The sequence below is a fragment of the Amphiura filiformis genome, chromosome 12, assembly GCF_039555335.1.
Source record: "Amphiura filiformis chromosome 12, Afil_fr2py, whole genome shotgun sequence".
NCBI classification, from domain to species: Eukaryota; Metazoa; Echinodermata; class Ophiuroidea; order Amphilepidida; family Amphiuridae; genus Amphiura; species Amphiura filiformis.
Window position 1 is genome coordinate 8068130 of NC_092639.1, and position 22140 is coordinate 8090269.

Genomic DNA, 22140 nt, shown 5'->3' on the forward strand with positions numbered 1-22140 from the left:
TTGACTGTACCCACCAAGTTTCATGCCCATACGACAGTTTTTTACTAATTTGACCTCAGATGACCCCTGGTGACCCCCAAATTACCTTCCAAAAATTTGGCTTTAAATGTTAACTGTACCCACCAAGTTTCATGCCCATCCGACAGTTTTTACTAATTTGACCTCAGATGACCCCTGGTAACCTTCCAAAAATTTGGCTTTAAATGTTGACTGTACCCACCAAGTTTCATGCCCATCCAACAGTTTTTACTAATTTGACCTCAGATGACCCCTGGTGACCCCGAAATGACCTTCCAAAAATTTGGCTTGAAATGTTGACTGTACCCACCAAGTTTCATGCCCATACGACAGTTTTTACTAATTTGACCTCAGATGACCCTGGTGACCCCAAAATGACCTTCCAAAATTTGGCTTCAAATGTTGACTGTACCCACCAAGTTTCATGCCCATACGACAGTTTTTACTAATTTGACCTCAGATGACCCCTGGTGACCCCAAAATGAACTTCCAAAAATTTGGCTTGAAATGTTGACTGTACCCATCAAGTTTCATGCCCATACGACAGTTTTTAATAACTTGACCTCAGATGACCCCTGAGTGACCTCGGATGACCCGTAATGACCTTCCAAAAATTTGGCAAAACCAAAGAACTATTTCATCAAAGTAATAAATCAAAACAGAAAGATGCTTCCTTTACGAGTTATCACTCATTGAAAGTGCTACTTTGCTATACTTTACATGGAAAGCGACTATCTTAAAGTCGTCATATTTCCTTAATTACATGACCGATCAAGCTGTTATTTGGATATGTGATGCACAGTTGAAAATTAATTATTAAAAGATTTGGTGACCTCAGTTGACCTTTGACCTTGTATGTCACCTTTGACCTCACGAAATTGGATAAAGTATGTTGCGCTGAAAAATCAAATTTGGCAATACCAAAGAACTATTTCAAACTAATAAATCAAAACAGAAAGATGCTTCCTTTACGAGTTATCACTCATTGAAAGTGCTTTTTTGCTATACTTTACTATCTTAAAGTCGTCATATTTCCTTAATTACATGACCGATCAAGCTGTTATTTGGATATGTGATGCACAGTTGAAAATTAATTATTAAAAGATTTGGTGACCTCAGTTGACCTTTGACCTTGTATGTGACCTTTGACCTTGTATGTGACCTTTGACCTCACGAAATTGGATAAAGTATGTTGCGCTGAAAATCTAATCAGGTCGAGTAACTCTGGCCACGCAACTCCCCACCAAGTTACATCACTGTACCCCATACGGATCTCTAGATAAGCTGTTCACAAGGGTTTTTTGCATCAAATACGCATAAATTATGCAAATTAGGTACTTAATCAGCATATTTTGCGCTGAAAATCTAATCAGGTCGAGAACATCTGGCCACGCTACTCTCCACCAAGTTACGTCACTGTACCCCATACGGATCTCTAGATAAGCTGTTCACAAGGGTTTTTTGCATCAAATACGCATAAATTATGCAAATTAGGTACTTAATTACCATATTTTGCGCTCAAAATCTAATCAGGTCGACACCCTTTGGTCATGCTACCCCCTATAAAGTTTCATCATCATAGCACTTACGGTTCTCAAGATAACGCGTTCACAAGCTTTTTCCGAACACACACGCACACCCCCCCACCCCACACGGACACACACACACCATAGTGATTACTAAGTCTCTCCCTGAACATTCAGGCGAGACAAAAAGGATCCACACTCAATTTGTAAAATTTCAAACTGACACTATGTCTTGAGACTCGCAATCACTAAAACATGCATGGATCGATGCTGACAAAATGTGATGGGCCTTGCATATTGGGAGTAGGTCCTAAATGCCAAAAGCTGAGAATAAATACATCGGGTGTTTCTATATCTTGCAATGTTTGAAGAATGTTTTCAAGATTTTGTATGCGTTGGACTTTGGATTTGAAGGGGTCTGAATGCGTAAATACGCGTATTTGTGCATTAAAGTAAACCATGCTGGGGGATGGGAAGATAAATCCCCCCAATATTTTGCCAGGGGGATGGTCCATACAATCATCCCCCAATGATGATGCCTGAATATGGGTTTCTGACCAAATTAACCTCATATTTGGCCATTTTAGCCCCAAAAGTGCAAATGTTTCAACTTTTGTACCATATTTCATCACTTTAGCTTCAAAATAGCAAAATTTTTGCACATGTATTTGTACTATAAACTTATTCTGTCGCCAAAAGGTGCTGGATTTACTATACTTCAAAAGTTTTTTTCCAACCCCATCCCCCCAATGTCAAAAAGATATCTAGGCCACTGGAATTCATTTTGAGGCAACCTTATATACATTTTGGGGCTATTGAAATACTGGTAGAGATTCAAACCACAATATTGATGCTGGGATCTTATTGACTGTCCTGTGCCACAACTCCAACCACACCCGCTCCCCAGTCTCAAAAAAGGCTACTTTTGGCAATGTACATACCTATCATGGAAAGTCCAGTATTTGACTCCAAGTTTACTGAGAAACTCAAAAGCAGCTCTGAGACGACGCTTAGCATTCTCAATTGACTCGGATCCTAGCAAAAAAGTAGACAACACATTAATATGGAATATGAGCCATAATCAGCATTCAAAATCAGCCAAAATCTTCAAGGGCTATTCGGCCCCTTGGGGTTTAACATATTCACTGGCCGAACTGATTTCAGACAATAGGTAATGCCATATGGATTGATGTAGAAATTAGTATTAAGTCAACCTTGCTGATCTTGGAGACAAAATTTCACAGGCCAAGGGGAGGAGGGCAAGCAGCTTCCCACTACACCCCTACACAGATGAAGCTTTACCCCCCCCCCCCTGGGGAATTTTAGGCCTTTCTGGCAATAAAAGTCAAATTTTAATATTTGACCAATTTTTGGAAATAAGGGCCAAAAATATGTTGTTTAGGCTGTTTTTCGTATGTTGTGACTTAATTGTACTAAGACTTATTTTAGGCTATGCATTTTAATTTTTGGAAAACACATTATTTTACATGTTTTAAAACCAATTACCAAAATTAACATAAAATATTAAATTTATAAGCATGCCTACATGACTGTATAATTTTGAATGCTTAGACTTGTGCCAAGTTGTTCAATTTTATGACTGAAATTGTCAGAAATAATGCAAAATTGCATGTTTTTGGTCCATTGCATAAATATTCAAATTTGAATATTATTGCCAATTAGAACTAACTAAAGTATTAAGATTTAGCTATGTTTTATTTGGTAAAACAGGATAATTTGTAAATCCAAAAAATTAGTGCTGTATTTTTGAGGAATGGGGAGTAGTAACATACCATCATCCCAGTGTCTTGTTATTGTAGGCCCACCAAATGGATCAAGTCCTACACCACGGAAAGTATGCCAATAGCACACAGAAAACCTCAACCAATCAGCCATTGTCTTGCCATGAATCACCTGAAAGTATGCAAGTTACAATTAGAGTATTGTTGTACATCTCTCATCTCAACATGGGCGACATCATAAAAGTAGAAGAATGAGTCGTAGTCTATTTGTTTTACGCTAAAATAATGATGCCGCCCATTTTTTATGAGATAATAGATGCACAACAGCCCGGGACAACAGCGCCTTTTAAAACAATACCTTTATTCTCATTCTTAAACACTTCAATTCAAATAAGTATACCAAATTTTGAACAATTAAAAATCCTACATTTTACAAGGAATTACCTATAGGGCTTAGAAACGACTCGTTCAAATAGAGCGTACATGTACATGTACTGTGTCGGCGCGCATATGCTGAACCATGTGAAACTTTTGCAAAATGAAGAACTTAAATATCAGAACTTAAATTTTGGCAGTCATGTTGCAAAAGAGGGTTAATAAGTCCTTGTATAGTTTTTGAAGTTGCTCCGTTGCATTTCTTGTGCAAGAAAACATATAATTAGACACCAAAATCACAAAAATCGGACCCTGCTAACTATATTTTGCGAAATGGTCAGAATTAAAAAAAAAATTTTCATCATAGCACCCTCATAAAAGGTCTGACGCACAACAAACTATACATTTTTGGAATCACCATGACCATACGAGTAATTTGATTTATTATTTGACATAATTGGAGCATTCTGAAAATGTGACCCCAGTTGACCTTGATTATACTCCCCGGAATGCCCGGAAGTGTCAGGAGGTTAGCCCAAGCTAAATTTATTCAGAATCAATCAAAGATCCCAAAATGCCTTTCAAACCTTTGTTCTTTGAATTGGTCACAGGATCTATAGGCTGGTTCTTTACTACCGGCGGGACTACCGGGCTTTACTAAGTCCATGTTCTTGATACTTGAATTAATGCATAAGAAAATATAATATAGAGAATTTACCTCTGCTGGATTGTAGTGTTTGTAGCATAGCACATCCGATGGTCCTGCATCTGGTTTGTACGGAACCTTGCTAATGCCTGTTTAACACACACAAAAAAAAGTGTTCAAAATTACATGCAGTACTGCAGCATATGTTATGATATTTCTTTTTAACAATTAATAGGGACGGCGGTTCTCAAGTTGACCTTATAAAGAAGTGCAGCTATGGCCCAAATTGATATAAAAAATTACACAAATTTATTGTTCGAGCAATGAGATGTAGTCGAAGTCCAATATTGTTAAATTCATAGCAACTTTTTTAGCAAGACCAATCAATTTTGTATTGGGTGAAAAATCCATCAAATTTTATCATTAGAATCATGTTTTCAGAATCTTTATTGAGAAATGGACAAAAACAATTCTAAGGAAAACATCCCTGCTTTTTTCATAATCTTGCACAAATGTGATTTTTGGTCAGAAATCTGATTAAAAATTGAGATTTTTGGTCAAAATTGAGATTTTGGTCGAAAAATGTGATTTTGGTAAAAAATGAACGCAATTACCCTTTCCAAACTACAGCGTTCAGACCTTGTGACAACGCTCATTTCACGCGTGAAGTTTCTTTTGTGTACAATTCGTGCTATTTTTGAGTTCACACACAAAAACCAGACTTAGCATCAACCCTCATAGGCAACATGCCATGTTTCTGAAGTATGGTTGTATAAAGGATCATTCATGTTGAATTTGAGCTTGATTGGACCAATTTTGAAATTTGACCTTTGACCGTAAACTTTGATCTTCAGGGTCAGAAAATTTTTTAACATGTTAAGAAAGTCATAATAGGCTCATTCCTGTTGAATTTGAGCTCGATTGGACCAATTTTAAAATTTGATCTTTGACCCTAAACTTTGATCTTCAGGGTCAGAAATTTTTTTAACATGTTAAGAATGTCATAATAGGCTCATTCCTGTTGAATTTGAGCTCGATTGGACCAATTTTAAAATTTGATCTTTGACCCTAAACTTTGACCTTTGGCAAAGTTAAATTTTTGACCCCATTTGACCTTTGACCTCAGATTGATTTTTTTTCATGATCCCCTGATTCCCCTCATATGTATATCAATTGTTGTAATTATCCTCGGGATTATCCTCGACATGATGACCCTAAATTCAACATCAAAATAAACTGTCCCTTTTCGACACTTTACGTCTACCGCATAATATATAAAAAGAGAAAAAAGAGAAATTTCCATGCCATTTTGTCCAAATAAGCTTTATACCGTATGATCATATGTTTGACCCCCTGACCGCAAGAAAAAGGGGCATAACCTTATCCTAACCATGCATGATATCCTTCATCAGGAAGTCATTGTTTTCCAGCACTTAGAAGGAGGTTAGGTTTGCAATAATATTTTACAATCCTAACCCTTACCCTAAACCGTAACATTGCTGGTTTCATACTTTCTGCCGCTTGCTGCTGAGCGACGTTATGATTCATTACGCGGCTTGAACTTGTCTGTAAGTGGAGCAGCATACCGCTGCAGAGCGGCAGCGGCATGGTTCGGCAAGCCACTCTTGCCGCTCATGCACTAAATCCAAGCCCTGATAAATGGCAACAGTACTTGTTGTGGTCCAATTTATTATAGGCCTAAAAGGAAATTCCTTATTCCACCAGAAAACAATAACCAAACTCTTTCCTGATTGGTCAGTATAAAATAGAGAGGATCTTCCTTTATTAAGTTATCAACTTTTTTGTACCGGCCAGCCACAGCTGGCCGGTACTTATTAATTGACCTTTTCGGTAAATCCCATAACCCTTTGCGAGTACACCTAAGAACTCGTCATTTTAAATCACACCGCTCTGCGCCGATCGCGCATCGTTTATTGAACATCATTACTGCGCATTGCAAGTCGGCGTGGCGTAAAATGACGAAGTTCTCAGGTGTACTCATAATGGGTTATGGATTTACCGAAAAAATCAATTGGTTCAAGTTTGTTGTTGTTTCTAACTTTCTATAGATAGTTTATGAATAAAACAGAAAATATTGTCAAAAAATGATCAAGTTGTCATAGCAAATAGAAATACCAAAATTGGTGTGTGAAGAAAGCAGAAGTTTTGTGTTGATTTTGCATTGACCTTATTAGAGTATAAAGCGCAGGGGACAATAAAATACTCAGTACATGTGTCCGTGTGTGGTCATCATGGTCATAGTGCTTTTCAAGCAGGGTCAAGGTTATCTAGCAGCGATCTTGATATAGGTTAATGAAAATGTTTTGATGTCATTACACATCTATTCCAGAAAAAATTCCTTTAAAAAAGGAATGGGGCGCCCAATGTGAGTTGGACGGGATATGATGATCATGATATGATGAGAAATGCTTCATGGAATGAAGCTTTAAGTTATCAATTCTGCGATTATGTGGGGTGGGAGTTCTGTTTTGGGGCCTATTGTAGTGAGGATATTGCTTTGGATATTGAATATTGTTGAATTTCGTTATGCAGGGCCTAGGGTATATGATGGATAGTATAGAAGACACAAATAAGTAAGCTTCCCCCCTAGTCATCTATATAATACACTCATTCTTGTCACACGGCAATTTCGACAAAGTCATGTAAACGTAATTTACGTTTTTCACCCGACCTCCGTCCAGAAACAATCCTGAAATGTTGCAAACCTGGGGTCGGCGCAACTCATGCCAGTTTATCCTAAGGTATACTCTGTGTCTTTTGTAGCCAACCCTGTGGCTAAGAGAGGCTAGGAAATACTAATACAAAAAAATCATACCCTCCTTTCATATCAAACAATTCCAAGAAATTGAAGGGTAAGATCGATCGTTATTCTTCATGAAACGGGCACAGCCCATTTTTATGTTATTAATTCTGCTAAAAATTAATTAATAAATAATAACTGTAAACAACTAGTTCATGTGCAAACATGTTCAAAACATACATAATTAGAAAGGTCTAATGTCACCGTCTATCGGGTTCTAAGAGGCGGTAAACTGGTTTAAACCATGCCTGACCATACAAAGGTCACGGTTTATTTGGTGTTTTTATAAGTCCATTAATTTTGTATTTTAAACAAAGAATATACGCACAACATTTTATCCCGTGCATATCAGAAAACAATAATAAAATAAAATCCAAGCATTATTGTGGTTTTATTTCTAAGCTAAGCTGGGCATACTTTTAAGCAAAACAGTTACGAAGTAAATCTAGCAAGACCGAAATTAGAAGCCTTTTGCAAAGTCAAGCCTAATAATGGGGCCGCCGCCGTAGCGGGCGCCCCAAAAACTTACACATGAAAATTATTTGGCAGTTGGTGGGAGATAGAGAATAATTGGCAGGACAATTGGTTCTACATTTAGGAGCTTCACATGATAATAATAATATGTTAGGATAGAAGAGGGTGTATGTTATGCCCTTAATCAAAAGTCTGGTATCAAAAGCTATTTGCACACATGATAAACAATTACCTTCTTTTGGATAAGTTGATTAACTTCATATATTTTTGTCTATAAATGATGATATACAGAAATCAGAAAAATGGAGCTTTGGTGCAGATAATTAAGTTCCTACATATATCACTTGTCTTTAACCATGCTATAAACAAAATTAATACAATAGCATTGGGTTTCAGTATGTGTAGGCCTATAATATATTTGTTTATTACAAAAATAATTATTCTTGATATAGTGTTTAACATTCTGTGTGTTTAAATTTTCAAACCAGATTGTTATGAATTAATCTATACTAAAAGATGCAAATGTTGTTTGCTTTTACAAATTTCATTTGTGCAATCACAATTATACTATATAGACAGTTTTGACGTAAGTATAGTGTGAGAGAGAATACAAAACAGGGTGTAACATAAATGAATTAGCTTCCGAAATTCTTGAGGATGTAGAAGGGATCACATTTGGTACCAAATGTTTGGAATTTATTCCATCTTATTTCAAATTTATGTACCAACGTAAAGACTGATTTTGAAAGAATAGCAACAAATGGAACTTGGCTCAAGACAGTTTTTTTTTTTTGAAATTTGCAATGTAATTACACATTTTATGGCAAATGATTAAAAATTCGTAAACTTTATAAATCTGATGATTTATAAAAATTAAGGTGTATGTAGGTCAAAATTTTCAATTGATCGTCAATTTTTCCTCCCAGCTACATACACTTTAAGAATATGTGTTTACACTTTATGAAAACTCTTATACACTTTAAGAATATAAAATTTACTTCGAGGACTGTTACCGTTTATATCATTTATGTGAAAAATATCAAATTTTAATAATTTGTCATAAAATTTGTATTATATTGTGAATTTCAAAAAATGGATATTTGATATCAGAAAGACATTCTTTGTATTCAGAATGCAATTCGATATGTCTGATGTGCTCTCATGTCCCACAAAAAATACTGTAGAAACGCTCAATCCAGATCCCATAAGACTACCGCTATTCATTTGAATTATGCACCTATTGTTCACTCCACTGGTTGCCAGAGTCAAGATTCATCAACTCAAATTTCTCGGCCATATACTGCGTCTTGAAGATGGCGACCCTGTGAAAGAATATGCGCTTTATATTCCACCACATGGGAAGAGGAAACCGGACGTGCCAAGCACACTGTACTTACAGTATGTCCAGCACCTCCTGGGAGATACTGAAGGATGCTGCAGCCAAACAAAATTGTTTCGCTTGCCCAAGATCGCATTAGTTGGAGAAAGCTTGTAGTCGCCTGCTCCGCAGCCGACTGATGATGATGATGATAGAGACATTTTCCATGCAGCCATCTATGATCATGCTTGAGGTTTTTGCCCTCCCCCCCCAATATTTTTCTTTCCCCCGGTTTCCCCCACTTTTGAGCCAAAAAACACAAAATTATGTAAATTTCCACTTTTTGCGGCAATTTTGGCGCAAAATTCGTTGACTTTGCCCCCCCCACCCCGAAAAAAATTCCTGGTGCCGCCACTGCAAAGTCGCAAGCGCGAGCACAGGAAAGTATGAAACCAGCATAACCCTAACCCTAAAAAAATAACCTATAAACGTAGTTTTCTATTAAAGTGCAGTGATGCAGTATATAGCCACGATCCAGTGTTTACCTTATAGTGACACTCCCCCAACATGACAAACCAACTGTTTTGCTATACTAAAATGCAGCAAACCTTTTACGAGCGCGACTACCGTGATGTTGCAAATTCGGCGCTAACAACGCGTACGGCGCAGTTCATTCATAAATTTCCACTCAGCAACAATATATCGCCTTAGCAGCCAATCAGAGACAAGTGCGTGCAACGCAGTATATACGCGATGTATCCTTACAATACGCGCTCGTCTAAGGTTTTCTGCATTTTAGTATAGTATAACATAAACTTTGAAGCTCATTCAATAAGCCTTTTCAGCATTCCAGATCATGGTGCATTATGGGTAAAAAGTTCGAGTACCGAAAATGCAAAACTTGAGGAGGCTATACTGTACAAATTCAATGTGAAGAACTTTGCCGTTTTTGCAAAAATCTCTCTTATTTGAGTTTTGTAAACTGTTTGATCATTATTTTTCATATATATCAATGAAGTTGAATATAAAAAATATTGTGAGTGAATAAAGATCAAACAGTTTACAAAACTCCAATAAGAGAGATTTTTACAAAAACGGCAAAGTTCTTCATATTGAATTTGTACAGTATAGCCTCCTCAAGTTTTGCATTTTAGTACTCGTGATCGCGGCGAAATTTTTACCCATAATGCTCCATGATCGGGAATGTCGAAGAGGCTTATTCATCATGCATCATGTGTGTACTTTTGCTTTGCCTTCGCATGATCTACGCCCAACATTACCCTTTTATCAGGTAACATACATGTACCTTTGAAAAATTCTACCTCGTCCACATCTGCTTGTTTCTTGGCTCTCTTTCTTGCTGGAGACGACATGACGGATGCCTTTGACTTCTTCCCTTTGATGCACGGACCTGTTGCGTTGCATGCACAGATTACAGCTGAATTTATGCTCAAGCAACAACCGATTAGATTCTAGCCAATGAAGTAGCCCGTTTACATTGTCACGCTGAGAAAATCGAAAAGCGGGGTCTTTTGATTGGTCAAACATTTTATCGCTCATCGCTCAATGAGAGTATAAACGTAAAAAGCAGCTGATTGATACACCGGAAGAGGTTATGTGAGAGTTCATGGTTCATCATATGAACAATCACAGCAATATCGTGGGAAGAAAACGCAGTCAATCATGCAATAGCTGCCCACTGATGACATATTAAAATTGTGATAAGATTTAAGCTTACTACTTTTACGGGACAGTATTATAAATTATTGTGGATGGTGTTGGTGTACGAGAATCAAATAATTTTAAGTAAGTTATTAAAAAAAAAAATTCATTGTATGTTCAGATGTAGTCCGAATAATCACTAAGTCTAAAATCAGTCCCAGAACAATTTATTAATTTCTGACATGATCCTGTTATATTGTATGTTATTATTTTTATTATTTGTTAAATTGTTGAATTTGTTGTATTCTCAAGTACAAGTCAAGACACCATTCGGGTTACTAGTATTGCATGTACACTGCAAAATTCCTGGCGACAGAGTGACTACATCGCACTGGAACTCTGAAGTCACTACCGCCGTCACCCCCGAATAACCTACCCTATGGTGGCCGACAGAGTCACTACAGGAGAGTGACTACATCGGAAACAAGGCAGTAGGGTACTATGCAGCAGTGTCATCACGTGAGTGACTACAACTGCTAGCCTCCGATGTGTTACCTGTTCGATGCCGCATCGGCGACTCATGATGTACACCACCGACGAGATTCCGACAGTGGTCCACATCTTGTAGTCACATCAAAGTGACTGCCGTAGCCAGGCCCCATGCGTCGCCTGCTCGTGGCCCAGTCGGCGAACTTCAAGGTGACTACGCTGCGAAAGGTCGTTGACCGAACCCTGTTATGAGTTCAACACTCTGAGGCGCCAGCGTATATCTACCAAATACGCGCTGATGATGACAAATACGCGTATAATGCTTGTTTACTGCTTGTATATACGCTCATGAATGGAAGGAGCTGGTTTTATAATTAATTGATTGATGCATGCTGTACAGTGGGTCTGTGGTTCTACTGCCGTCTTTGTTTTTGTTTTGTTTTTATCGTGCTTTTGCATTCTTTATCATTTATATTTCAACTGTGAGACTTCCGATTCATTTTGTTTCATTTATTTATTGTTCTCTTTTATAATATTTTAATTCTTTTCGTGCTGCCTGCTTAATAACCTCATCAACTGTGTGTTTTATTTGCAGTTCTTGTTCTTGGTTTATTTGTTTGTTTGTTTCACTTCAAACATTTTTATTTTGTTTATTTGTTTGCTTGTTTTCCCACAAAACTTATATCATTGCTTTGTTTACTTCAGTGGTTAGATGACATGTTTTGCTATCAAATTAGGGGCTTATGCCTATTTTTTCATATTTTGCACGATAACGTTATAATATAGGCCTAATAAAACTTTTTTATATTTAAGACGAATTGTGTTTTTTAAAGTTTTAAAAGAGATATTAATTTTCAGCCGAAGTTCGCAAAGTATGCCTATTATAGGCCTAGCATTTTCAATTTATACATTTTGATTTGCCAAAACTTTACTTATTTTGAAGCAAGAATTTTTCTGTTATATTTAAAATTGATTTATAGGCCTAGCATGCATTTTGTTTTACTTCTTGTCACTTTCCTGAAAGGTCTACTGCAAATTTATACTTTTACTGCCGTAAGTTTATGCAAAACTTTGGCTTGTGCTATTTTCTTTTTCCGTTTTTCAAAATGGTGTTTTTATAGGCCTATATTAGTTTGATTTGTTTTTCATGTTGATTTTTTTTTACGTTATCAAAGTAGGCCTATGCCTATAAATCGGTGTCACATCAATATAGGCCTGTTGCAATGTTTGTTTGAAATTGTCTTATTTTTTATCACGCAAATATTAATGCTTGTTATGAATTATTATTGTTATAATTATTTATTTATTTTACACATTTAATATTTTAATTCATCAATAGGCCTACATGCTTCTTATAATATTCCTACTTTTAACTTCTTTATTTGCAATTTTTTGAAAAAGTTGTTTTCTTTCAAGTGTTTCTTTGTTTCTTCCATTCTTCGTTTATTGGTTTCTTCCTGTTTATTTATTTCTTAACTTTTTATTTATTTAGTTATTCAAATAACCACCAATTAACAAAAATGTATTTTATTCATCATATTAGTTTATTGAATTATACTTTGTTTACTGATCATGTTTATTTCTTTTAATAACACATTTATTTTATTCATCTAATATTTCCCTTATTTTTAAAGTCCAGTTTGCAATTTCCCCTCCCTAATCCCCTAAAAAAAGCAAGAAATTAAGAATATTATTTGACTAAATCAAGAGAATATAAAAAATATGGCAATAAAAGCAAAACCGGCAACCCAAAACGCCGGTACTGAGCACCCAGGCCCATTCACGTAGTCACACCGGTGTGACTCTCCTCTTGAAGTCACCGCGCCTTGAAGTCACTCTGTAGAAACCTAGGAGGCTGGCTACCCGGCTATTTAGGACCGGCGATATGGAAAACCGAGGTGTAGTTTCCGATGGAGTGACATTCTCGTGACATCGGCGTCACACAGATGAGAATCTTGCAGTGTACATGTGTGGCTCACGCAAGCAATACTTCAGAGAAGAACTACACTGCAAAATTCCTGGCGGCAGAGTGACTACATCGCACTGGATCTCTGCAGTCACCACCGCCGTCACGCCATAATAACCCACCTTATGGTGGCCGACGGAGTCACTACAAGAGAGTGACTACATCGGAAACAAGGCAGTAGGGTACTATGCAGCCGTGTTATCACGCAGTGACTACAACTGCTAGCCTCCGATGTGTTATCTCCTCGATGCCGCATCGGCGACTCATGATGTACACCACTGACTAGATTCCGACAGTGGTCCACATCTTGTAGTCACATCAAAGTGACTTCAGCAGCCAGTGCCCCCATGCGTCGCCTACTCGGTACCCAGTCGGCGAACTTCAAGGTGACTATGCTGCCAAAAGGTCATTGACCGAACCCTGTTATGAGTTCGAACACTCTGGGGCGCGCGCGTATATCTACAAAATACGCGCCCGATGATGACAAATACGCGTATCATGCTTGTTTACTGCTTGTATACGCTCATGAATGGAATGAGTTGGTTTTATAATTGATTGATTGATGCTGCATGCTGTACAGTGCATGGGTGTGTGGCCGTACTGCCGTCTTTGTTTTTATCGTGCTTTTACATTCTTCATCATTTATATTTCAACTTTCGATTAATTTTGTTTCATTTATTTATTGTTCTCTTTTATATATTTTTAATTATTTTCGTGCTGCCTGTTTAATAATCTCGTCAACTGTGTGTGTTTTATTTGCAGTTCTTGTTCTTGATTTATTTGTTTCATTTCAAACATTTTTATTTTGTTTATTTGTTTGCTTGTTTTCCTACAAAACTTATATCATTGCTTTGTTTACTTCAGTGGTTAGATGACATGTTTTGCTATCAAATTAAGCCTATTTTTTTCATATTTTGCATGATAACGTTAATAGGCCTATTGAAACTTTTTTTTATTTAAAACGAATTGTGTTTTAAAAAAGATATAATTTTCAGCCGAAGTTCGCAAAGTATGCCTATTATAGGCCTAGCATTTTCAATTTATACAATTTGATTTGTCAAAACTTTACTTATTTTGAAGCAAGAATTTTTCTGTTATATTTAAAATTGGTTTATAGGCCTAGCATGCATTTTGTTTTACTTCTTGTCACTTTCCTGAAAGGTCTACTGCAAATTTATACTTTTACTGCCGTAAGTTTGTGCAAAACTTTGGCTTGTGCTATTTTCTTTTTCCGTTTTTCAAAATGGTGTTTTTATAGGCCTATTGATTCGTTTTTCATGTAGATTCTTTTACGTTATCAAATTATGCCTATAAATCGGTGTCACATCAATATAGGCCTATTGCAGTGTTTGTTTGAAATTGTGTCTTATTTTTTATCACGCAAATATTAATGCTTGTTTAATATGAATTATTATTGTTATAATTATTTATATCATTTTACACATTTAATATTTTAAATTCATCAATAGGCCTACATGTTTCTTATAATATTCCTACTTTTAACTTCTTTATTTGCAATTTTCTCAAGTTGTTTTCTTTCGAAGTGTTTCTTTGTTTCTTCCATTCTTCGTTTATTGGTTTCTTCTTGCTTATTTATTTCTTAATTTTTTATTTATTTAGTTATTCAAATAACCACCAATTAACAAAAATGTATTTTATTCGTCATATTAGTTTATTGAATTATACTTTGTTTACTGATCATGTTTATTTCTTTTACTAACAAATTTATTTTATTCATGTAATAGTTCCCTTATTTTTAAAGTCCAGTTCGCAATTTCCCCCTCCCTTATCCCCTAAAAAAACAAGAAATAAAGAATATTATTTGAATAAATCAAGAGAATATAAAAAATATGGCAATAAAAGCAAAACCGGCAACCCAAAACGCCGGTACTGAGCACCCAGGCCCAGTCGCGTAGTCACACCGGTGTGACTCTCCTCATGAAATCACCGCACCGCTTGAAGTCACTCTGTAGAAACCTAGGAGGCTGGCTACCCGGCTATTTCGGACCGGCGATATGGAAAACCGAGGTGTAGTTTCCGATGGAGTGACATTGTGGTGACATCGGCGTCACACAGATGAGAATCTTGCAGTGTAGTATATCCATTGAATGAACGCAGCTTTCAATAGACCACTTGACATTACTGTTTATCAACAAAGGCGAGGGACTCGTCTATCGATATGCTTGAACGAGCCGCTACACTGTTCAATGGCTTTCTTGTACTATGTGAAATGTGGCGGGCGATTTAAAATGCACGTGCCCTTAGCAAACTACGATGCGTACGCATACTGCAGGGCAAAGAACAATGGAAATTGTCACAATGCGCGCGCATACTGCCGGGCAATGACGTCACATGCCAAGTGGTCTATAGCGTGATGATTCTTTGCGCATACTGTGCGATAGACTATGCCATAGTCTATTTTTGATAAATAAAAGCATGTTATTAATGTTAATCATGATGAAAGCATTCAGTTGAACTCGAAATTATACTGATATTTATTACATCAAAATATATACTAGTATAAAATTATTATGAAAAAGTAAATATTAGTGACAGTAAAAGTAAAGTGTACATAGGCTTATATTATTGAATGCAACATATCATAATGTCATAAATGTATTGGCACTTCACTGAACAATTCTGATTTTAAAATCTGCCAGTTTATTAATCGCGAAATTCCAGGTTAAAAATAGACTGTCTATGGACTTTCAATTTTAAACGGGATTTTGAGCGGGCAAAGTCCCTGACACTCACACTGTCAATCACACTTAATTGTTTATCAATCAAATTTAACCGCAAGCAAATACAATACGCGCTCATGCACTCAGTGACGCGTTCATGCAATTACACAACACAATGGCGGCAGACTTGTGTACCATGTAGTTATTAATGGTAATGATAGGTACCCGGAGGATTTAAACCATAACGAGATCTGGACGACCAATCACAAGCCAGATCCATTTAAAGATGCATTACATCGTGGCCAATTTTAGTAGGCCAGATTTCCGACAATCTCATCCATAGAAGCTCGTAGACCGCCGTGTTAAGCATTCTGACCACAATCCAAAGTCAGTACCGTAGTCCACTTGGGGAGCTAACAAACAGAGGGTGTAGGGTGACTGAAAAGATCAGATGTGAAAATATATCAATTATGCACACATTAATTAAATCAGAGTTTTAAGCTTAAGTACAATATCCAGAGTATATGCAGAATGGGCAAGTGGACTACGGGGTAGTCTAACTGCGCGATGTACGCCAGCGTGTGCGACTGTGCGTGAGTAACACGGAAGTGAATCCAACCAAGCCAACACACTTGTGATTGATTAGCATTGTATCCAAGGTCGGGCGTTCGCGTTGTAATTTGAAACATGCAATATACGGTCGCGGTTGGATCGAGTACAGCTGCTGAAAGCTGCGTTCATTCAATTGGAATTCGTATAGTACAGGGAACCCATACCTTGCTTGAGAAATCTAGCCAAGAATTTGCTCACCGATAGCTTCACATTCTAGGCTAGAGACCATTGCTTTCAAAATCTAGTCGGGATTTGCTGAAGCATGACACCGTGTAAAGCAATGGAAGTTCAGAAGTAAACACAGCCAATCACAACAGGCGATCGCATCAAAAATGTTGCTAAAATTACACTTCAGCAAAATTTTAGACTGTCCAAAATAGGCAAATCTTGCTCAAAAGGTAGGCCTACAGTTGACTCATCGAAATAACTTTCATCCAAATTTCAACATTAACAGAATAAATAACCTCCGGTGCAAAACCTTGCACCGCTGTCCGGCCGAAAAATGATAGCATTAACATACTGCACTCTAGCATCGAATGCGTAACTATCGTGAGCAAATTTGAAGCTAGAGTTCTCGAGTAACCCATACCGTAATACATTTTTGTAGCTCTGCACAACGGTATGGGATGAAGTGTATACTGTATACAAAAAGCTGACATGATCGAATCCATGGGTTCCTACAGTCACCCATGGAAAACAGGGTACCCAGTACTGAAAAGTAGTACACCATGTCCATATGGGCCAAGGGATGGTTTGTTTACATGGCAATCATTCCTTCAGAATAGGCAATACAGATTCCAAACATATAAAACTGACCTCATATCAGTTTTAGTTGCCCCTAATAACTCCAAATTGACATGACAATTAATTCTATTTGCTCAATTTCATACCAAAATCAAGGAAAACATGGTTATGTTATTGCAAAATAACAAGAAAATCAGAAAGGTTATATCTGGTCATTTGCAGTAGGCCACTTCAGGTAATCAATATTGGTACTTGAATTGCATGACTCGGTGACTTTCTGCTCATTGTAAGAGTGATAGTGTTGTAAACTTGATTGCATAACATTAAGATTGCCAACTGACATCCTTTGTATTTGAGTTGTCTGTTGATGGTATTAGAACTGTCATGGATGTAAACATTACACAAAATGTCAACAAAACATGCTACTGCAGAACTCTATGCCTGTACATGTATGTGTGTGTCTTAGGGCTGATGACACACATTCGATGGGTGTACAAAAAGCTAGTGCAACGCTGTATTGAATGATTTCAATTACACTTACAGGATTGATGGGATCAGTGTACAAATTAAGTGGTCATCCTGAAGCCCAGATTTGCTGGCGGATGACCAGAAATTCACTGCAGAGGGCAGCCTTTGGGGCTCGTGCATTAGACGCATCAACATCAGCGCGCGTGCATTATTTTGTCTAATTTATCTCCCAATAAGTAATACGCGTTCATTAACCTGTAAGTATCCATCTCCACAGGCAGAGTACCAGACAGTCTGAAATAGCAAAGGTCATTCCCCTGTATAAGAAAGATGAAAGTGATTTGTTTTCAAACTATCGTCCTGTTTCTGTTTTACCCATTCTCTCAAAGATACTTGAATGTCTTGTATTCAATAGATATGTATCATACTTGGATACACATGGCATTTTGTATAAGTGCCAATATGGTTTTATTAGAAAGAACCACAGTACATACATTGTATATGGTCATTTTCACAGTAAAGGGTGTAACTTTTGATTTTTAAGGTCAAAATTTCAAACCACTTAAATATGTTTCTGTTTACTGAAATCATGCATAGAAGCAACTTTTAAAATTCCAGTAAAATAATGTTTCAAGGCTTAAACCTTTTGATTTCTAAAAAAAAATTTGACATTTCCATAACATTTTGGTTAAAATCTAAGAAAAAATGTATTTTACATAACCTCAGAAAATTATGACATGAAAGCTGGAATACATGTGAAATCCCATTCCAAAGTAAGTCAACAGATATAAGTTAAATTTTATACCATGTTTTGCTATGTTTGTAATTGCAGTTTTGAAAATTTTTAACATCAAGTGTCATTTACAATGGAAATTTCCAAACCTTAAACATATTTTTTAAGTTTTAATTGGGTTCCTAAAATAATTTGAATGTCTAACTTCATGTACAAATACTACTTGATGAAAGGAACCTCCCAGCCAAGTTTCACAGAAATTGGAGTTATTTTTTAGAATTGGCAATTCAAGCGATTTGTGTTTCGGAGGCTTCAGTTAACAACACAGGTGATCATAAAAGTAAAATATTTGGCTAACTACTACAAGTTGACATAAAAAAATAGGTAAAAAATATCACAATTACCAATTTTCATGCTTTGCTTCTAAGTATTGAATTTCAGTTGTGACAAAAATTAAATTATCACAGCAAGTCATTTTTTTTTTTTGTTTCGGAGGCTTCATGTTAACAATTGTTAAACATTGCAGAAGTAGTTTTTTTGAAAACAACAGTGTTGGGATCATCTAAGCTGTTATTTTCTTGTGTGTATTGAATCAATGATTATATGCGGCAGATATTGTAGATTTATCACATGTTAATTTTTTCACCCATTTGTTAAGTATGGTGTTTTTTGCATGTGAAGCCTCCGAAACAGGCTTTTTGGGGTATCAGTATATTTTTCAAACATTAACCATAATGTCAATTTTTTTTTAAATTTATGACATTCTGCACATATCAAGTAATAATTACAATGCAGATATCAGTATGAAACACACCAATTTTGATATGCATAGATGATAATTAATCTTATTGTTTTGGAGGCTTCATTTGTTTCGGAGGCTTCAATTGTTAACGGAAAGTTTGTATTGGGTCCCATTTTCAAACGGTGATATATATCTCCACGATTTAAAAACATGTGACTTGAGGATCTACTTTGCTACATTTTGATAAATAGATTGGATGAGCTCTTTTATTTATATTTGCACAAGCTTGCTGAACAGTTTGTTTCGGAGGCTTCAAAAAGTTAACGGAAAAAGCGGCTCTTTGAAGTCAAGATTTTATAAAAATTTTAAAAGCTTGCAAATCGACTAATTTTTGTTACCCATTTCAAGTTAAGATAACAACTGTTATGAATCAAGAAGAAGTGAAGAAATAACCAAGAATTATGAACCAAAGCTACACCCACAAAGTTTGTTAACAATTGTTAACGGAAAATGAAGCCTCGAAACGACAAATATCGAAGTCCGGTTCTCAAAAATACAGGGCTGTTCACAATTAAATCTAATGTGGCAGTGTTTACTGAACATATGACTGTACTTTCAGGATAAGAAAAATTATCCATGAACTAACTGAAGAAAACACAGGGTTTTACAAAAATGTTACTGTTTTTTATAGTTTTTCAAAATGGCAATATATTGAATACATTTAAGCCTGCTAAAACTGAACGCAGTAACTCCCAAAGCTGATTATGCTACCCAAGGTAACTAGATGACTTATGTGGCCAAAAATCATGGAATTCTGTGGCTTTATTAGAACACTACGGATTAAAATGTTAAAAATCCAAAGTTACACCCTTTACCGTGAAAATGACCATATGGCAGTGATAGATTTGGTGAATAAAATTACGGACACAGTAAATAAAAACAAATTTACTGGCAATGGTATCTTCTTGGATTTATCGAAAACATTCAACAACAACAACAACAACAACAAACAGGTATTTAGGACGCTATTCACAAGGTACCATAGCGTTTACAACAAATAAATTAAATACAAAGTTCTTAAAATAGAAAAGTCTTAAGATTTCCCTTGAAAATTTCTGTAGTTCCAGCAGTCCGCAATTGTCTCGGCAAAGAGTTCCAGGCATTTGCTGCGACAACTTTGAAACTTCGATCACCAACAGTGACCAATTCCGACATCGGTATCACAAGCCGATTTGTGTCCATGGCTGATTGCAGGGGCCGGGATGGAACATAAACAGTGAATTGTTCAGCGATGTACTTAGGAGCTAAGTTGTTAAATGCCTTGTAAACATACAAAAGGACTTTGAACAGAATTCTCTGCTCAACAGGCAGCCAGTGCAGTTTATGAATAAGTGGTTTAGCTTCGACTCGACGTCCAACCGCAAACACAAGATGTGCAGCATTATTTTGCAGTCTCTGTAAACGATCCTTATCCCTGGCAGATAGTAAAGTGAAGCATTACAATAGTCCAGCCTGGAAATAACTAGAGCACGAACTGCATGGTGACATGTTTCTTTGTCAATGAATCTACGTATATGTCAGAGATTTTTGATGTGGAATAGGATTGTCTTGCGAAGATTGTTGACGTGAGCCGTGAGGGATAAGTTTACGTCAAGAAAACAACCAAGATTCCGGATGACAGGGGAGAGCTTGATACTTGAGCCACCAATGACAAGTCCGGTGTTTTTAGTATCAACAAGTTTTAAGTTGTAGCTAGATCCAGTAATGAAAAACTCGGATTTTGAGTCATTGAGTTTAAGGTAATTTGCTGAAAGCCATCTCCTGATTTCAGCGATACAGTTTGTTATAATGAGAGTGTTTTCCATATCTTTAGGAATGCGAGGATCAAAAGATGCGTAAATCTGGCAATCATCAGCATAGATGTGATATCTTGGTTGGTACGAGCGCACAATTTCCCCAACGGGGTTGGAATAACCAGTAGTATTTTGTGGTCTACAGTATCAAAAGCTGCACTCATGTCGAGAAGTACAACAAAAACAACCCGTCTTGAGTCAATATCAGATGTAATGTCAGACATTCAATACCATTGATCACTCAATACTTCTTAGTAAATTATACTAATATGGCTTCAGAGGTGTATGTTATGACTGGTTCAAAGACTATCTTTGTAACAGAAAACAGTTTGTAACTTACAATGGTGTTTCATCAGAGAGCAAAAATACCACTTGTGCCATGCCTCAGGGGTCAATATTGGGGCCACTGCTCTTTATCTTGTATGTTAATGATATCCATCTTGTTACATATTCTGTCTATGTTATATCCTTTGCAGATGATACTATTTTTTTTTCTCACACACAGCCAACTTGAGGAAGTACAGTGTAGAAACAGTTATGAATAAAGAGCTTACTCATATTGACAGATGGTTTAAAGTAAACAAACTATCCGTAAACGCCAACAAAACCAACTACATTGTACATGTTACTTGGCAGTGGTAAAAATACACACTCTGACTACACTCTACACCTTTGCCTTGACTCAAATGAAAGTGAAGTCACTCCTCTTGAAAGAGTCACCAGTACAAAGTTTCTAGGCCTTCAAATTGATCAAAATCTTTCTTGGAAGGAGACTATTGTTATTGTCATTAAAACTTGCTCTCGAAAGTGTCGGTGTTATTAACAGAGTCAAACATTTTCTACCCAATGAAGCATTATATGCATTATATTGTTTGTTTGTCTTGCCGTACATAAATTATAGTATTTTAGCATGGGGATGTGCCTGCTCTTTGTATTCAATTTTTTTCTTCAAAAAAGAGCATTGCGTATTATTAGTAACAGTAATTACAGATCTAGGACTAATCCTCTGTTACTAAAAATATAATACTTTAAGCATCAAAGATATGTACGCTCTAGGTTGGGACATTCATGTATAAACATACAAATTACCAAATGTTTTGACGACCTTTTTACCATGCACTCTGAAATTCATGCTGTAAACACTAGATAGAAACAATCTCATGTTACCTTGAGTCAAGAAAGTCTTTTGTGAGAAATCTATTAAATATGCAGGTATAAAGCTATGGAATGCTATTGATTCTGGTATCAAGTGCTCGCCATCAGTGAAGCA

At 36.5% G+C, this 22140-nt stretch overlaps 2 protein-coding genes across 2 annotated transcripts in view; one reads left to right on the forward strand and one right to left on the reverse strand.

Annotated features, from left to right (window-relative positions):
• The window catches only part of LOC140165736 (uncharacterized), a 37319-nt gene extending 26841 nt beyond the window's left edge, over positions 1-10478 (reverse strand). Inside the window, exons 1-4 of the mRNA XM_072189051.1 lie at positions 10227-10478; positions 4380-4456; positions 3338-3458; positions 2486-2579 (exon numbers count right to left, since the gene is read on the reverse strand). Coding sequence (XP_072045152.1) covers positions 2486-2579; positions 3338-3458; positions 4380-4456; positions 10227-10293 — 359 coding nt within the window. The 5' untranslated portion in view covers positions 10294-10478. The remainder of the gene's footprint in view (positions 1-2485; positions 2580-3337; positions 3459-4379; positions 4457-10226) is intronic.
• A 72-nt stretch (positions 10479-10550) lies between these two features.
• LOC140165737 (ADP-ribosylation factor-related protein 1-like) overlaps positions 10551-22140 on the forward strand; it is a 35240-nt gene continuing 23650 nt past the window's right edge. The window contains 1 exon segment of the mRNA XM_072189052.1: positions 10551-10726. The gene's annotated coding sequence lies outside the window, so the exon portion shown is untranslated.